We start from the raw sequence: 19,570 nt of genomic DNA, 5'->3' as shown, positions 1-19,570 counted from the left end.
AACACGTCATGTCTCCCAGGGATCAGGGCTGGATAGTTAACTGTTTAAAATTTATTGAAATGATATGGATGAAGGGACTGAAAGTATGCTATAAAATTTGCTGAGGTCAGAAATATGGACAGGAAGGGGATATGAAGAGGCTAGAACAAGATTCTGGAAGTTTAAGAGAGTGAAAAAAGATCTGGCAGACAGAGTAAAATGTGAGAAAATGTCAAATTATCCATTTTGGCAGGAGTAATGAAGCATGTTGTGTAAATGTTGAGAGATTGCGGAGCCCTGAAGCACAGAGTGATCTGAGTGTCCTAGTGCATGAGTCAGCAAAATGCCAACATACCGTGAGTCACTGGCACAGCTGACGGTGAGGGGATTTGACAATGAACGTAGGAATGTATACAGAGCACTTGTGAGATCACAGCTACAGTACATTGAGGAAGGATGGAAATGTATTGGAAACAGCCCAGACAAGGTGTACCAGCCCATACCCGGAGTGAGAGGGTAGACTCATGAGGAAAGGTCGGGCAGGTTAAGGTCCGACCAGCTGGAGTTTAAAAGAATAGCAGGTGACTTGAAAGAAATAGAAAATCCTGAGGGGTCTTAGCAGGGCAGCTGTGGAGAGGATGCTTCTTCTTATGGGCAAATCTCGAACTAGTTCAGAGGTTGCCCATTGAAAGCAAAGCTCAGGATCCTGGGTGTTTGAAACCCTCTTCCTCAAAAGCAGAGGGAGCAGAGTCTTTCAATACTTTGCAGGCAGAGGTGGAAAACTTGTTGTTAGTGGACGGGGGCAAAAGGTTGTCGGGATGGCTGGGCAGTGGATTTCAGGTTGCAATCAGATCTGCCATGATCTTATGAAATGGGAGAGCAGTTTCAAGGGGCAGAATGGCCTACTCCCACTCCCAGTTGGTTAAAATTGGTCATTATTTGCCTATCGCTTCCTCCTTATAATTGTAATACTGCAGTAACAACTTGTGGATATTCCTTTGGAAGTCTTCATCAAGTTCACATGTAGTCGACAAAAGAGAATGTTAACGTATCAGTTCACTGCGCATGATGGTAATGTAGGTTTGTATTTTTTTTATTCATTCAGGGGATGAGGATGTTACTGACTAGGCAGCATTTATTGCCCACCCCTAATTGCCCAGAGGGCAGTTAAGAGTCTACCACATTGCTGTGGGTCTGGAGTCACATGTAGGCCAGGTTTCCTTCCCTAAAGGACGTTAGTGAACTAGATGGGGTTTTCCCCCTCAACAATGGATTCATGCTCATCATTAAACTCTTAATTCTAGATTTTCTTTAGTTGAATTCAAATTACAACCATCTGCCATGGCAGGATTCAAACCCAAGTGCTCAAAACATTACCTCAGTCTAGCGATAATACCACTAGACTGTTGCCTCTCCTGTGAGCACCATTCAATTTTTCTTCAGATTTAAATGCCGTTTACTTTGCCAAAATCTAACCGGGATATGCTTAAAAGCCAGAATCAGATAAATAATTTATTGTATTACATGACAACATATTATTTGGATCAGTCACAAACAATTGGAGAACAAATTTTATGCATCTTAATCATTCTAAAAAGCAAGACATTACTTACACCAAATATGCTTTTTATAAAGCTTGTTATTTAAGTTTAAAAATCACACACACCCATCTGTTAACCATTCTTGAAAGGCACATGACTGAGCAATAATCTAATTCTGATAGTAATGAGGTAGGACTGATTGGGAAAGCAGTTGGGATGAGGAAGGGAAAGAGCATCCTGAATTATTTTCTGCAAGTTGAGCTCTTCACAATGATGTAATTCCCACTTCAGGATTTGAGTAAAATGATGACAAATTTATGACATATTGCTCCTCACACAATTTCTTAAACAACTGCTTTGTAAACTCTCTTTTAACTGTGCTGCCAGAAGGCAACTCAAGTCATGGAAAAATACGACAAAAACTGTTTGGGCAGAAGTTAGAAGTTAGGAAGCAGACTACATCGATTTTTCCCAATTACTTGGGGTCTCAAGAATTAACAGATAACCTCCAGAATTCAGATGTGAACAATCTAAGAGAAATTAAAAAAGCATTGGGACATTAAAATAATGTTTTAAAATGATATTTGAACACATTCATCAGATATTTTTATAAAGTAAACAATGAGGGAAAGAGACTGACAGCTAACAGTAACCCCACCAGACAATGAAGAGTCAGTTTTCGCTTTCGGACTGCAATGGGAAGGTGGAGTTCATATTGGGTGACCAACAGCAGGAGTGTGAAGGGAGGGTGAGTTAATGGCAGGAGGTCATGCCATGACCCCTCTAGGAATGTCTCCAATCAAACCTGGCATGTCTAAATCAGACAGTTTTACCGTGCAGAAGCTGGACAGGAACTCCAGCAAGTTCTTTGTTAGAAATATAAAACTTTGTAAAATAGCAAGGAACAGCCTCAAGGAATGAAAATTGATCACTTTGAACTAACTGACCTGATTTGCTGCAGTGTATAATTTTGTGCTAACTTTGCTGCTATCGGGTATAAATAAGGCAGTTCTACTAATTTTGGAGTAGCACAAAACTCTACCTATATTGTTAAGTGAAAACATTTCCATAGTCTAACCAGACTATAGGGTTACTTTCGAATTAGAGAGAGAATTACTGGTGGTGAGTTTATCCTGAGGGTCATCACACATTAGGCAAGGGGTGAGGCTGAGAAGGAGAATCCTTCAGGGTAATCTCAGCCAGTGTGGGAATTCAACCCATGGTATATAGACCAGCCAATGGCCAATCCAAGCTAGCCAGCCACAGTTGTAGGTAAGCTAGTGAAGGAAATAGCACAGTAACAATGCAAACAACTGTCCAAGGATTTCACTCCCATTTCATTTTGTCTAGTTAAAGGTAGGATTGTCAATCCGTAAGGCTGTGCAGAACAATAATGTAACTTAATATGACCCTTCTTCAGAAATTCTTATGAAGAGTCATATTGGACCTGAAACATTAATGTAGTGAGATGTAGTGTTGAGGATAGGGAGTTCCAGAGCTTAGGGCCCAGGCACTTCTACCCATTGTGCAGTGATTATAATTGGGAGTACACAACAAGCTCAAAGTATAGAAGTGCAGCTTTCTTGAAGTGTTGAAGGACTTAAAGGCAATTAAAGATAGGGAGCGATGGCTCAGTGGTTAGCACTGCTGGCTCACAACACCACGGACCCAGGTTTGATTCCAGCCTTAGGTGTTTGTGTGTGTGGAGATGGTCAGTGTATGTGCACACACTGTGTGGAGTGTGCACGTTCTCTCTGTGTCTGCGTGGGTTTCCTCCCACAGTCGAAAGGTATGGATTGGCTGTGGGCAGGGTACTCCTCAGAGGGTTTGTGCTGACCTGTTGGGCCAAATGGCCTCTATCTGCACTGTAGGGATTCTATGGGTGAGGTCATGGAACATTTGAAAACAAGGATGAGAATTTTTAAAATCAAGATATTGCTTGACTGGGAGCCGGTGTGGTCAGCAAAGACAGGGGTGATAGGTGACTGGGAAGTGACACTAATATCTTGATTTTGGATCACAGCCACTTGATGGAGGATAAAATGTGGGAGAGAAGCCAAGAGACATTGGATTAATCTAGAGGTAATGAAGGCAGAGGTGAGGTTTTGAGGAGCCAATGAGCTGAAACTGGTAATGTGAAAACATTGTAAAACATCGCATTCTCAGTGTGGTCCTGGGGTTAAACGTTTATCCTGGGGTCAAACTTGAAGCCAAGGCTGTGAAGAGATGGAGTTAATCTCAGACTGTTGCTGGGAGAGAGATGGAGTTGGTAGCTAGTGGGGAATGACGTTCAGAGCAGGGGCCAGAAAACAAAGGTCTCAGTCATTCAAATATTTAATTGGAGGAACTATCAGTTTAGCCAGGACTGAATGTCAGATAAGCAGCCTGAGAATTTGGCAACAGTGCTGGAGTTTGATGAAGTAAGTTAGGTGCGATCAGATTGCATGTGAAAATTGACTCTGTTCTTTCAGATAATTTTGCTGAAGGACAGCATGTACTTGATAAATAGGTATGAGGGTCAAAGTCAGATCCTTAGGATGGTTCAGTAATGGGAAGAGAAGCCACTGGAAATGGCGGGATCAAAAAGGAACACGTGGAACTTGGTGAGAGCAGTCCCATCATTCTGGGTGACATGTTGAAGGAGGATGATGTGGTCAACCATGTCGCAATTTACAGAGAGTTCAGAAAGAACAAGGACAGAGAGTGCACCTCTGTCCTGGTCACTATAGGGTGTCATTTGTGACCTTTTCATAAAAGCAGTTTCAGTGCTGTGACAGATGGAAACATGATTTGAGAGATTCCGATATGGAGATCCAGGAAATACAAGAATGAATTTGGGAGGTGAGAAAATGTTGGAGAGTGAGGGAGTTTGAAGTTGTAAAATTGGTGCGGTCAAGGGTTGCTGTGTTGAGAATTTATAATACATACCGTGGCACTGGCAAGAATGTAAGTGCTTTAACACATACATTGGTACTACAGTAATTATTGGAAATTTTCCATTTCTTGTTATTGGAGGTTGTGAAGTGACTGTGTGTGAACAAATTTTGGGAATCTATTAGAATGGTGGAATCCATCATCCAGTGTCAAGGAAACAATTTCTGTAGTTGAAGTGCAGAGTGGAATTTAGAAGCAAATTACTGCAGATGCTGTAATTTGGACTGAAAACAACAAATGTTGGAGATCACAGCAGGTCAGGCAGCATCCTGATGAAAAGTCATCTAGAATTGAAACATTAGCCTGCTGTTTCTTTGTGGATGCTGCCTGACCCATTGTGATTTCCAGCATTTTTGTTTTCTGCACAACAGAATTGTCTCAAATTGGAGCGTCACAACGTTATTGTCATAGAAACATCCCATAATTTACTTTTCTCTTTAGCTGCCTTTATAAATATTGATTGAGTTTGAGATATGTCAAGCTCTTATGTATCACAATCAAGTAATTGGTTTTTGATCTGTGAAGTATTACTTTGATAAAGCAGATATAATTACACTCGGATTCCATGAACTGTATAAACAGAGAATCATTACTTGGTTCATCTCTAAAGTTTGAAGATAGTCACTGAGCTTTGGCGGCCTTTTGCAAATGGAAGAAAAATAAGGCAGAGTCTCCTATTCACTCTTCAGCTCATTTTCACTCTGCCCCACCCCCGATCTGCTCTGATCCCTCTCATTTGTTTTTTCATCCTCCTGCCAGTCTTAGTTTCTGACCTGTCGTCCAGAAGTTCCAGTTTTTGTTGAAGCACTTCCTACCTTCCCCTGGGAGCTCTGGTCATTGTTACACACTGGAAAGACTCCCACCCCCTTCTTTCTCTAAGCTCCTCCTCTCACTTTCAATACATCACCACACTGGTGAATGTTTTACGGTCTTCCTATTGCCTTCAAACAAAGAGAGAGAAAAAAACACAATCAAAAACAAAAGCTGTATAGTGAGAGTGGGAGTGACAAACCAAAGCAGAGATGAAAGTGGAAGTTAAAAAGAAATCACACAAAAGAAATAAATGGATCGAGAGGACATAAACACAAGGTGAATTTATAGGCACAATGAACACACAACTTCTCCATAAACTTATGCAGTAGTCCGTTACTATTGCCTGAAAAACATCTGCTAATGATTTCAACTCAAGGGCTAGGCTTCTGGAAGTGTTACCTCAGTATATTTCTATTTGAGATGAGAGTAGAAGTCTCAGTATAGTATATTAAAATAAAATGCAATTAAAGCCAACAGTGACCAAGTAGAAAATTGTTTAAGTAATTTGTGACAGAATAAAGTTGGATTGATCTTAAAATCTGACCCTTTGCTGCCGCACGCATATTAATGAACAGGATTTAGGCTGCGTCACTAATTATTTACAAGGATTGAATGACTCGAGTGTTGCTTGGCCCATGCCATATTTTCTGGTATTTTAGTTACTGTTTTTCTGATTTTGATTTTGAAAATTGCAAATCAGTGACCTTGGCTGTAAATCAGTGAGCTGTACCTCAGGATAAAGGATAAATGATTGACTTCCCAGTATTAAGTAAAGGAACATTAATTAAATGTATACGTTGCTCCCATCCACACACGATTTGTCTTCGCTGCTACATTATAAATGAGAAAATAAAGTTTTAAAAATGCCTCACAAATGCCTGTGCAAACACACTGGGGCGGCACGGTGGCTCAGTGGTTAGCACTGCTGCCTCACAGCGCCAGGGACCCGGGTTTGGTTCCACCCTCAGGCGACTGTCTGTGTGGAGTTTGCACATTCTCCCCGTGTCTGCGTGCGTTTCCTCCGGGTGCTCTGGTTTCCTCCCACAGTCCAAAAATGTGCAGGTTAGGTGGATTGGTCATACTAAATTGCCCGTAGTGTTCAGGGATGTGTAGATTAGATGGGTTATAGGGGGATGGGTCTGGGTGGGATGTTCTGAGCATTGGCATGGACTTGTTGGGCCAAAGGACCAGTTTTCACACTGTAGGGATTTTGTGATATGCATGTTCTGTGCTTATGCATTGCAGTGATGTTAAACAGTAATCCCGTGTGAAAATGGAAGGAGAGGCTGATGTTTTGTGGTAGGGAAGTAAGAAATAACCATGTAGCTGCTGATTTGGTCGTTATCCATAGTTACAAAGGAACAGAGACATCTCTGTCCATTAGAAAAAGACATTGTTTCTGTATATAACCAAGGGGAGCACCACTCCACAAGCAAATGTAGGTCTCCATGAACCAACACAGCTGGCATGTATTTGTGCCCACTCCATTGGCATCAGTCCGCAATGCACTCCAGCCACAAACTATGAACACCCCTTCTCCCCCCTCACTACCAACTGCCCACTCATGACTACAGTCGTAATCATACCCACAGAAACTAGCAACAGTTAGATCCAAAGTAGGGCTGTGATTCATGATCCTGCACCTGGGACATTTATACAGACGCATAGGGTGCATTTTGCAGTAACAAGGTTGATACTGACTAAGTTCAACTAATGAAGAATCTTAAACAGAAATTGCTGGCAAAACTCAGCAGGCCAGGTAGCACCTGTGAAGAGAGAAAGCAGTGTTACCATTTTGGGTCCAGTGAGCCTTCTGCAGGGGCAGGATGGATCTTTACGGAATCTTTATCAATGAAGGATCTTTACTGTTTTAGCAAAAAGGAAAGTGATTTTTTTACATAAACAGAGAAGCAAGGGAAAGGTCAGTCAATCCACATTGTGTTCTGCACATCAGTATGATAAATATGTTGATGCTCAGTTAAAGGGGTTAGAATCTCTTAGATGTTGCTGATTCTAACATTTTTTTAATTTTCAGTATTTTGTGATATTTATTACATTTGGAACATCTGATGGTCAATGCTGTAGGGTTGTGAAAGGGAGAGGAGAATGTTAAGCATCTGTGAGCAGATGGAGGGAGGGCGTGAGGGGCAATGGTTCCTTGGTTTGTGGATGAGCAGATGGACTTGATGTCCTCTCCTCATCCATTATCGCTATGGATAGAGGATTGGTTTGTGGGCTGGAAACAGAGAGTAGGAATGACTGGAGCATTTTCGAGTTGACAGGCTGTGACTAATGGCATGCTGCAAGGATCAGTCCTGAGGGTGAGCTGTTTAAAATCTTTAAGCTGGGATACTGGCAGTAATCTTTTGAGGAGGAAGACGGTGACATTGAGTCACAGGAAGATCACCTTCAGTGTGTGATGGAGAGTAACGGCAGAAAGGCCGGCAGGACTGAATTGCCGCTTGCTGCCAGTTGATGTGAACTGGTAAGGTTGTCACTTGTTGACTGTAAAGTTTTTGCTCAAAAGGCAAGCAGCTCTTGTTTATTCCTGGAGCAAATGCAGCTTTTTCTGTTAGAACAGAAGGAGAAAAGAGAGAAAACAAAGTTAACATTTTCAGCTGTTAAAGGCTTTCAAACTTGTAACGCTCCCTTCATGGAGCAATGACAAGATTTTACATTACATTGGATATTGGGCTGTAGAGACTTCATCTTACTATTTAACCTCCATTTTGATTGCGTACTGATTTGGGAAAGGGACTTCTTACAACAAACACTTAAGGAAGGAACTGCTGTACTTTTAAGAAAAGCAGCTGACTAAAAAAAATTGTGGGTTGTGCCTGGCCTGTTGGGGGCATTGCAATAGCCTGTAATTGGGGAGTTTATACAAAGTGAAATTTGCCCAGCAACAGGTTAATGATTGGTTTGTGGAATTGTGACCAGTTGTGGATGCTAAAGATCAACAGCGACTCTGGCTCCTGGACAGCTGAATAACTTGTGAGTGTGAATGATACAGTCAGAAGCTCTTGGACTTCTGGAAGGAAATGTGGTGTATTGCTCTCTCCAGTAAAATACCTGAAACTAAAGAAAGTCAGTTGCTTTCTACCCACTGGTTGCTGTGAACAAATCAGAGACTTTATAACTTTTGAACCAGTTGCTCTGTGCATCCTGTGAAGAAGTGAACGAACCCGAGGGAAAAGGTCAGAGAACTGAAGGCCTTGGGAAACAAAAGCAATCTTTCCTGAAGACAGATGCCATTGAACTGTTACCCCTGATTTATTTTTTCCTCCAAACATGATGTTGATTTTTTTTGTATGTATGGGGAGTTTAGTTTAGAAGGTGGTTAGATTTTTAACTGGTAGAGTTATACGTTGACTGTTCATAGTTGTTTACCTGTGGTTAGAATCTATTTGTAATAAATAACAGTTCTTATTAATTACAGAAATCTGGTGCATTGTTTTTAATATCGATCAGATGGGTAAATTGGGGACTTTGCATACTTCAATAAAATGTTTTAAATTTTGTGAGCAGTCTGGGAGTAGCAGGGTTTGACTTCCAGTGCATTAAAGCAGTGAATCATAACAGGAGGAAGAGTAGCACTCATTCCGACAGGGTTCCAAAAATGGTATGGTGCTAAGGACAGATTGTTTCTGAAACTGCATTCTTGTAACTGCAGTTTACAAAAACAGGCAATCAGACAGGTGTTATAGAATCCCTACAGTCTGGAAAGAGGCCATTCAGCCCATCGAGTCTACACCAACCCTCTGAAGAGTATCCCACCAACCACCACCACACCCCCCCTTCTCTATCCCTGTAATCCCATGTTTCCCATGGCTAATCCACCGAGCCTGCACATCCCTAGACACAATGGGGTAATTTAGCATGGGGAGTTCTTCACCCGAGCAACCCCCCAAAGTTCGTCACTGCTGTTTGTGGGACCTTGCTGTATGCAGAAGGGCTACCATGTTTCCTGTGGACTATAGTCTACACGTGCTTCAGAACATCTGTGTGCAGGAAGGATGCATTTAAAAATAATATCGACCTGGTGTCCATTGCAAGGCATTCTTTGTAAAATAAGAAACTGTCAACAATACAGTTAAAAGTTAGCCATTTGAATGGGTGGTGGTGGTGGTTAGCACTGCTGCCTCACAGCACCATAGACCCAGGTTCGATACCACTCTTAGGCAACTGCCTGTGTGGGTTTCCTCTGGGTGCTTGGGCTTCCTCCCACAGACCAAAGATGTGTGGATTGGCTATGCTAAATTGCCCAGTAGGGTGCAGCTCACCACCACCACCTCCTTCTCAAGGGCAACTAGGGATAGGCAAAAAATGCTGACCAGCCAGCAACACCAATATCCCACAAATGAATGAAAACAAAACACTCAATGATTAAAGCTTATTACAAGTGTTAGATCTGATCGCTTCCTTTGGACGGCTAAAACATATATCCATTTTTCAGCTGTTTTACAGTACGGTACCTGGCCATTCATAGATCAGCTTGGAACGGTTAATATCCAGCAATTTTTTCTAATCACAATATTTCATATTTGCTAACAATGTTTGAAACGTACCCAATATATGCTAGTGAAAATTTCAGCAATGTAGCCTTTGTTCTCAGTACGTGCTTATTCTCACTGAAACAGATACAGTTACTGGCCATTGATCATTTGTTTAGAAGCAGATTGCTGCTGCTGATTTTGTTAGGGATGAAGTTCCTATCTTTCTACCAGAGTTCTCAGATAGGCCATGACTGGGGTGGAGGATAGAAATGTTTTTTGGGAAACCCTCCAGTGATGAACTGCATCGTAGTCCCGAACTAATGCCCATGACCTGCTGCTATTATGGAGGTGACAGAAGATCTGTTTTCTTGCATAGGATTTAAGAATTAAATGTGAAAATATTTGCATTGGCAAGGGAAAAAGTAAAATAATTGGAGATAATAGGAACTGCAGATACTGGAGAATCCGAGACAACAAGGCGTAGAGCTGGATGAACACAGCAGGCCAAGCAGCATCATAGGAGCAAAAAGGCTGACGTTTCAGCCCTAGACCCTTCATCAGAAAATCAGTAAAATAATTGCACTACTTTTCACAGATAAAGTATATCACGTGGTTTGAGGATAAATTTTAATCTTGGCAGCAATGAAATTTTGTTTTACATCTTGTATACTCTCTAATCAGATTCAGTTAGCTCAGGTGGCTGGATGGCTGGTTTGTGATACAGAGTGATGACCTTTAGGTTAAACCACCACCAATCTCTGTAATGAGGGCACAGCACTGTAGTTGGGTAAGATTACGGTGACTTGACCTCAGTAATAGGAAAGTCAAGCACAATATTAAATTCAAAAAGGATAAAATTTGTGATCGAGAGCAATTCCTATAATCCAAAACTGAGTTCTACCTAAAGACATATTATGGCCTACTGTTAAAAAGCTGGATAATATTAATTGTGTTCTTTGAGTTGAGTGATTAAGTTTGATGTAATTATTATGCAAGTGTGCCATGGAACATTAAATCTTATTTAAGTTCACAACTATTCACACTGTTAAAACACCCGTGACTGGGCTACAATCACCAAAAGAAAATCTGATCGATTTCCCGGTTTCTAATCACAACCTCCTCGATGTCCTGAAAAGCTCAATCCACCATTTAGCCTCAAAGCACTGAAGCTAATTGTAGTGTCTGAACAGCTGCCTGAGCCAACTTCGCACGCTCAGCAGAGATCAGGAATCAAATCTGCAGCTTTTTGTCTGTGTAACTTACTGCAACAACAGCTGGTGCCTTTACCCACCCACAAGGTTGTTGGGAGAGTTGCCTACTGCTATTTTCAAACACCGTTGACATTAGAATTAATGGGCTCATGGATTTTGCTGGGATCTAATAAGCAAAAGACTTTTGAATGAAGAAAAAAATGTTTAGAAACATTTAAAATGCTTTACTGCTTCCATTCCTATGACATTTTATCTATTGCAGCATGAATGTTTAAAAAACAGCTAATGTGCACTCACACAGTGAACATAGGAAACACAAATGAGGCAGGATTTAAATTACAGCTAAAACTAGGTTTGCAATGACAAAATGCACTGACATTTTTGGCATCTTTAATAGTTGTTGTACTGACAGATTACTCAGACAGGCCTCTCTACGGTACTCCAACTCCAACAGTTACATTCTTTCAACTAATTTCCATGTTGTAATAAAATTGCATAGCACTAAGACCAATTTATCTTTTCTGTTTTGTCACTGGAACAGTGGAAGTATTTTGTTTTGGTCAATGCTCTGTTTAACAATAGCCCGATTTGTCATTCCCGCAGGTCGCAGTCAGTGGTTGAGCCAGGTGCCCTGAAACAAGAGGACAGGGACGATGACAACACTCAGCCACTCCTGGCTCTGGACTGAACTAGAGACATCTTTGTAGGTTACAGAAACAATGGCAACTCCAGACTGGATCTCAGTGATGCAAACATTAACGGAACACTTGCTTAAATCAAGTCGCATTCAGCTATGTGAAGTGTTTTTTCCATTTTTCTAAAAAGATAACATTCAGATATCACTGTCATCTCACCCGAACATCAAGCTGATTAAAGAATGAAAAATCATTTAAGAGTGTTCCTAAAGGATTTCATATCTGCTGTAGGTGACCTGATGGTTACCATGGTTACCAATATTAGTATTTTGCCTGAGAGAGAGAGGTGAATTTTCATTAATGCAGAACTGTTTGACTTGATAACAGGCACGTAATACTTAGATATGTTTGTGCCTTTTAGTAGTAGCCAAGAAAGGATTTGTTTTATTTCAATATCAGAATAGAGAACTTGAAAACAAATATTATGAACAGAAGGCAGGGTAAGACTCCATTTATTAAAGTGCCAAAGATCCATATATCCATTCCTTGATTTAATTGCTGGATGAATGTTCAAAATTCATCAATACAATTTATTTAAGTTCAGTAAATGAAGCTAATCTTGCTAACCACAAAGCTGCTCAGTTCATTGAGCAAATAAAGAAGAAATAATCGCGTTCTTTCATGTTTTATTTTGAGAAAATCAAGGTCAGTGACTTTTACACCATTTTACAAAGTGTTTGTGTTTATTAATAACTTACAGATAATTGATTCCAACATTTTATTCCATCCCAACATTTTTACCTGTAATTAAACAGAAGACGGTTCTTGATCCAAGAGCCAAATAGAAACCTAATGTATAATTAAAAACTCTCATTTCAAAAATAACTATTTACAGTCAGAAATACATATTGAAATCCTACAATCATAGTGGTAGTTCCATTTTGTTCAGGTTTATAGACAAAAAAAAGCATGTTATTGCATTTACGCCAGTGCTAATGTGTATATAAAATAGAAAATTAAGATGAACTTTGTGTAACTCAACAGATAGCTGTGAAAGATTTGAATGAGACCCATTTATATAAAAAAAAATTTGCAGAAGATGGATTACAAGGTTCCATATATGCAAAAGTACATGCAATTTAAAAAAAACATCATTGTCCTTTCTCAAGAAAACCACAACAGTAAAGTAACAATCAACATGTACCAATGTGTTGGACACTTGCCCACAATGCTCAAACAATTCATTTTCTTCAGTGATATACAGTAGTAGTAATTTTAGAATTAAAATCTCAAAGTCAATGGTAGAATATGAAAGAAATTGTAGTGCCTTAACTGGTAATCACTCACTATAGCACGACAAATTTGATATCAACAGAAAACAACCTATTCTACAAAATATCAAAATAAAATGCAATCTATCTATTCTCTGCCAGTGGAACAGAATACAGTCACTTATCCTATTGCAAGTAGTCATTCAAATAGAAGTGGATTGAAACTGCACTTAAAAAAAGTATAAGCTAGTATGAAACTCATTTCAAATTGAAGTCAGGTCTCTATGAGCATAGAGTAAATTCAAATTTATTTGAAGGCTGAGGATCACAGAGAAACGTTCCTATTAATAACTCTCACTAAAATGATGCATCTTATGCTAACTACACTGCTTGGAGTCTTTTCAAGCATGCATGTACAGTGTTTCATAGCTGGGAGATGAGGGAAGTATCAGTTTTGAATATTAAATCAACAACTTACAAAATGTTGCAATATCTTTGAAGCTAATTGTCGTATTTTTATTTATGTTACATGAAGTCTTTGGTATTTTACTTCTGTAACAAGTAAAAATACATTGCTAAAATAAAGGGGGGGGGTTAACTTTAAATCTCACTGAATCTTACTTCCAGATTTTATTTGTTCCTTTTTCTTCTGAACTGAGTGATCTTGTCCATGGTTACTGACATGCTAGGCACTGTGCAGCTTTAGTCAATACTTTGAACTTCCTGAATTCAGAAATGAGTAAATTTAGTTTACATTGCTATAGTATATGGATGTCAAGGAATATTCAATTACATTTGCATTACTGAAGAGCTTTGGTATGTGTGAGATAGATTAAGGCTGAACTGAAATAAAAGGCTCTTCCCCTCTGTACCGTACAGCTAATCCAATTCCTTTGGATAGTTTCCAAACCAGCAGTCTAACAGAATTATATGCTGCAGAATGTGATATATTTAAAATCACAATACATATTTTTGTTGGAATAAAACCTATTTTCCATTCTTTTTCTGTACCCAACATGATGCTCCTTAGACAGTTTGCTAAGGCCTATCACTATGAGAGTGTAAATTACATTTTCTCCAGGTTGCAATCCCCATCTCTCTGCAGGGATCTGACTGTGCCTGCGATTGCTTTGAGACAGAAATATCTCGGTTATGTGGTGAAGTCAGCTTTCGGTGCTTTGCTCCTTCAAAGTGAAGTCTGTCATTTGCACTTAGTATAATAAATTTATAGATAAAAACATATGGTCACTTTATTGTAGATGTATCACAAGCCATCTGCTTTTTGATGCTTTGTACAGATGTGTCAGCTGTCTACTGGATGACTGTGCCTCTCCACTTTGGCATTTGTTCATTTTTGTCACATTAAAAAAAGTTCAACATTGGCATGTGCAGTAATGAGCACTTTGCAAGAGTGTACTCTAGGTTCTTTACACAAAACTAATATCGGCAATTCTGAATTCAAGAGGATTTGTTTTTATAATTTCATAAGCAACACTGATGGTCAGATACTTACTCTACAACAACTTATACAATTTGGGAATTTTAATTTTTTATTTGAACTGAGTGCTACTGATACAGCTGCGGGAATGTCGGTGAATGAGTTACTAAGCACAGTGTGGGCGAATTCAATATAAGCACAGATACATCTGTTAATTCAGAATGCTTCAGTGATTATGTCGTATTAACTTTGAGAGTTAATCCATCTTGCTCTCACTGTCAGGCTTAGTAACTTCTCAAAGGCAGCTCCCCCACTGAGGGCATTAATAAACTTTATTAAAAAAAATTGAGCAGTAGGCCAAAATAAATGCTAAATTAATACCTGCATAATTATATGTTTTTAATAATCAATTACTTTCACTTGTTATCAAAGAGAAAATGCTGATTTCAACTAAATCTGTGTACAATGCAAACATACTTGACCAAATGCAATTAAGTGAGGTACAAATCATCTTTATGTAACTTGTCAATATCAGTGATTAAAAATAATCAATTTAAACAGAACGATTGTAACAGGGAAATACAAAACACTGAAGGACAGTTACATAAATGTGACAATTTGTATCTTATAGAAGTTAATCAGACTCTGTTCACATTGAATATGTTAGGAAGTTTCCCAATCCAGCCATTTTCCTAACAAAAGGATTCTTCATTAGCTTGAGGTGAACTATTTTGAAATTATTCCAGATCACAATTGGAGAACTGCTCCATTGGATTTTTCTCTGTAGATCTTATTCAGCTTAGACCTTTAGTGTTTAGCTTTTGGGAGAGTTCATAGGTCAAATATACTTACTCAATTATAAAGCATGCCCCCTTAAAAATATTCCAGGAGACTTTTTGATTTATTCAACTGCTCTGATTTTGGAAAATACATTATGCCTCACTCTGGAAACTCTCCTGCACCAGAAATTTCAGGAAAACTACAAATCAATGGAACTCATTGCACTTCATTACAGCACATAATTTCTTCATGTTTGCTCAACCCCCAACCTGCCTTCTCTAGTTTATGTCCGAAATCCATCATTAGATTGGGGAAAGACTTCTTCGTTGCTGAGGTGTCAGCTCTGGGTGCCACACATCCACGATAAAGATTAGCCTGTAGCTATTCGCATCCTGCCAAACCTCATGCTCAAAAGAGTCGTCAAAGATGATCACCTTGCCCTCCTTCCATTCTCTGCAAAGGGAGACCAACATGGCATTTTCACATTTGTTGAAAATCAGAAACAAGCTTCGAGATATTTAACATTTTTTCCATAGATGAGAATTTGGATAAGAAAATTATTGACTCCTGAAATAAGTCATTATTGCAAGATGGAAGCTTTGGTGATTGGGTAATACAGTCAGAGTCATAGAGAATGACAGCACAGAAACAGACCCTTCGGTCCAACCAGTCCATGCCACCCATAATCCCAAACTAAGTTAGTCCCACCTGCCTGCTCCTGGCCCATATCCCTCTTAACATTTCTTATTCATGAACTTATCCAAATGTCTTTTAAATGTGGTAACTGTACCCACATCTACCACTTCCTCTGGCTGTTCATTCCGTACACAAACCACACTGTGTTCAAAAGAAAAATTGCCCCTCATGTCTTTTTAAAAATCTTTCTCCTCTCACCTTAAAATATGTCCCCTGGTCTTAAAACCCCCCACCCTAGGGAAAAGACACCTGCCATTCACCTTATCTATACCTTTCACGATTTCATAAACCTCTATATGTGGTCACCCTTCAACCTCCTACACTCCAGTGAAAAAAGTTCCAGCCTCTCCTGCCCCTCCTTATAACTCAAATGCTCCAGTCCTGACAACATCCTTGTAAATATTTTCTGTACCCTCTCCAATTTAATAATACCCTTCTCATAGTAGGGTGACCAGAACTGTAAACAGTACTCAAAAAGTGGCCTCACCAACATCCTGTACAACCTCAATATAACACCAGCTTTTGTGCCTTATTGTTATGTAATCCTTTATAAGAATCATACAATCTCAAAACTGTAACTGTGCAAAGAGGCCATTTGGCCCATCATATCTGCCCTGGCTCTCCAAATGAACATTATGAATTAATGCCATTCTCCTGCCTTTTCTCTACACCCTTGCACATTATGTGAACAGAAACAATCATTTAATGCTCTGAGATGCCACCAGTAAACCTAACTGCTACCACATTTCAGACCTGAAACTCACTCAGAGAAACATTTTCTCTCATCACATTTGCTACTTTTGCAAATCACTTGAAATACGTGCCGTCTCATTGTTAGTCTTTTTTAAAGTAGTTCCAACCTCTCCAAGTTATCCTCATAACTGGAGTTTCTCATCACTAGAACCATATTTGTAAACCTCTTCTGTACTTTCACCAGTGTGTTCACATCCTACGTATTGGGTGGAGCCTAGAATTGTAAATGGTATTTCAGAAGAGGTCTTGTACAAGTTCAGTGTCAACTCAATGTCCTTGTAATCTGTGCCCTCTTCATTAAGTCCAGGGGTACTCTATGCTTTATAAACTGTTCTGCCCACTAGTTGTGCCACCTTCAATGACTGGTTTGGTCAGCAGGAAGTCAGGAACTGTCCCTCCATGAGCCACAGATCAGGAACCCCCTGCTGCCTGCAAGCCACAGGGGTTTCTCATGGTTGCATGTAGGAAGAGGCCTTTAATTGGCCATTTAAGTGGTACTACTGACTTCTAGGTGGGTCATTCTCCACCTTCTGCAAAATATCCACAGCGGAGGTGGCAGCAACAAGGTAACAGGGGGCACTTCTGTCCCTCATTCCTAGCTATAACATCCTCTCAACCCTGCAAGACCTCATAGCATTCTAACATCAAGTTCGATAAAGAGTTTAAGACTAATCAAACTACACAGTCAAGGCAATCAAATATGTTTATTTCTAGTTAACAAAGGATAGGTTTACACATTTTTGTAAACTCTGGCAATCCCCCAAGCTCCAACTGTAATGTTGACAGTAACCTAGGCATTGAGGTGGTCGATCAGGAGAAATCAGTGAAATGTTCACAGACAATTATTCAGAGGCAGCTTTTTTGTGGTTGTAGGGAACTAATTTTGCTTGGAGGATGTAAAAACATTTTAAAAACAGTGTTCCTGTGATTTTTAAGACTTGATTATAAACATGTTCAAAAAAATCAAGAGACATCCTACCTGGTTTCATTGGCACAACGGATTTTACAGCCTTGTTTAGGAATGACCAGACCAAGATGCATTCTTAGGCGACAGTTTGTGGGTCCAGTGTGAGGCCAGACATGAGTCCCTGGATGCATAACTGAATATTTAATCTAAAACAAAATGCACTCTAGTAAATTAAAATTATTTTCTCACATTTACAATCTTATGTCAACAACGTGCTAATAACCTGACCTTTGATTAAATGATTTATTGTTGTCACATGTACCGAGATACAGTGAAAAGTGTTGTTTTGCGTGCTCTACAGGCAGGTCGTACCATACAAAGTACGTTAAGATAGCAGAACAGCATGCAGAATAGGGGTTACAGCTGCAGAGAAGGTGCAGAGAGAGACAAATCAGAATTAACATTTGAGAAATGCATTGAAAAGTCTGATAACAGCAGGGAAGAAGCTGTTCTTGAATCTATTCGTATACGTATTCAAATTTTTATATCTTCTGCTCAACAGAAGAGGGTGGAAGAGCTTATAAACTGGGTGGGAGGGGTCTGTGATTATGTTGGTTGCTTTCCTGAGGCAGCGGGAAGTATAGACAGAGTCAATAGATGGACTGGGCTGTGTTCACCACTCTCTGTAGTTTCTTGTGGCTTTGGGAACAGCAGTTGCCATACCACACCGTGATGCATCCAGATAGGATGCTTTCTACGCTGCATCCATTAAAAATTGGTAAGAGTCCTTGTGGAAATGCTGAATTTCCTGAGCCTCCTGAGAAGGAGAGACATTGTGTCAACATGGATGGACCAGAACAGATTGTTGGTGATCATCACTCCCAGAAACTTGAAGCTCTTGATCATCTCTACCTCAGCACCCACTGATGCAGACAGGGGTGTGCCCTCCACTTTGCTTCCTAAGTCATTTTGCAGATGTTGATGGAGAGATTGTTGTCTTTACGCCATGCCGCTAAGCACCCAATCTCTACCCTGTATTCTGTTTGGTTTGAGATCCAACCCACTACGGTGGTGTCATCAGCAAACTTGTAAATGGAGTCAATGCAGAATTTGGCCACACAGCCATGTGTACAAGGAGAATAGCAGGGCACTGGGTGTTGAGGATTATGGTGGAGAGGGTGGCATCGCCTATTCTTACTGATTGCAGTCTGTTGGTCAGAAGTCGAGGATCCAGTTAGAGGGGGAAGTGGAGACCTGGGTCTTGGAGTTTAGAGATACGTTTGTTTGGAATTATGGTGTTGAAGGCAGAACTGCAGTCAATTAGCAGAAGCCTGGGAATTTTTTTGGCAAAATTTTATTTATATTACCTAACTTTAACAAAGTTGTCCAACAATTTCCATTCCGAGAAGGAGTCTGATTCTTTGCAAATAACAAAGGACAGGTTTATAAAACGACTATATATTGTACATGAACTGCAGCAGTTCAAGGTAGCAGCTCACCACCACCTCCTCAAGGGCAGCTAGGGACAGGCAATACATGCTGGCCTAGCCAGCAATGCCCACGTTGCACAGGTGAATAAAAAGAATGTACTAACAAAGAAAAAACTTCAATTACAGGCAATTTGAGTACTCATATCAAAATATAGGGTGACTAATTACTGCAACTTTGACTGCTCTTTTTGAAAGCTAACTGGGTCCAAACAGATTGGCAAGATTTGAAAAGCACAGACAATATCTATTCAGCAATTATTCAGAAAAGCTCTCTGAAATGATTTTTAGAGTTTGCATAGGTGATCATTTAGATAAAAATAACTTATTAATGAACAACCAACAGATTTAAGAAAAGAAAGTCATGTTAAAATAACTTGTTGGATGTATCTCAATGACATTATGGCCATAGTGGAAAGGAAACTGGAGCTGACATCTGGATTCTTAAGGTCTACTTTAGCAAATCATACCCAGAAGTCACAGAATAAGGGGTGAGGAGGTATTGCTCTCAGTAGAACATTTCTCTAAGTCAAGAAACTGAGGCCAGCAAAAAGTATCATTCTAGTCTGCAAAGAACGTCTGAGTGAGATATGCAGGATACCAACCTTGGAACCATAGCAATTTGTAAT

The 19,570-nt window shown here is 39.8% G+C and overlaps 2 protein-coding genes across 2 annotated transcripts in view; one reads left to right on the top strand and one right to left on the bottom strand.

Moving 5' to 3' along the window:
• Positions 1-11,862, top strand: part of LOC109932115 (clavesin-1-like) — an 88,500-nt gene extending 76,638 nt beyond the window's left edge. The window contains exon 6 of the mRNA XM_048595902.1: positions 11,578-11,862. Within this exon, the coding sequence (XP_048451859.1) occupies positions 11,578-11,662 (85 nt within the window). The 3' untranslated portion in view covers positions 11,663-11,862. The remainder of the gene's footprint in view (positions 1-11,577) is intronic.
• Positions 11,863-12,281: 419 nt separating this feature from the next.
• The window catches only part of unm_hu7910 (un-named hu7910), a 220,646-nt gene continuing 213,357 nt past the window's right edge, over positions 12,282-19,570 (bottom strand). Inside the window, exons 34-35 of the mRNA XM_048595703.1 lie at positions 17,527-17,660; positions 12,282-15,551 (exon numbers count right to left, since the gene is read on the bottom strand). Coding sequence (XP_048451660.1) covers positions 15,401-15,551; positions 17,527-17,660 — 285 coding nt within the window. The 3' untranslated portion in view covers positions 12,282-15,400. The remainder of the gene's footprint in view (positions 15,552-17,526; positions 17,661-19,570) is intronic.

This window comes from Rhincodon typus, chromosome 4 (genome assembly GCF_021869965.1).
Source record: "Rhincodon typus isolate 14 chromosome 4, sRhiTyp1.1, whole genome shotgun sequence".
Classification (NCBI taxonomy): Eukaryota; Metazoa; Chordata; class Chondrichthyes; order Orectolobiformes; family Rhincodontidae; genus Rhincodon; species Rhincodon typus.
The sequence above is the reverse complement of the archived record's forward strand: the minus strand, read 5'-3'. Positions and strand labels throughout refer to the sequence as shown.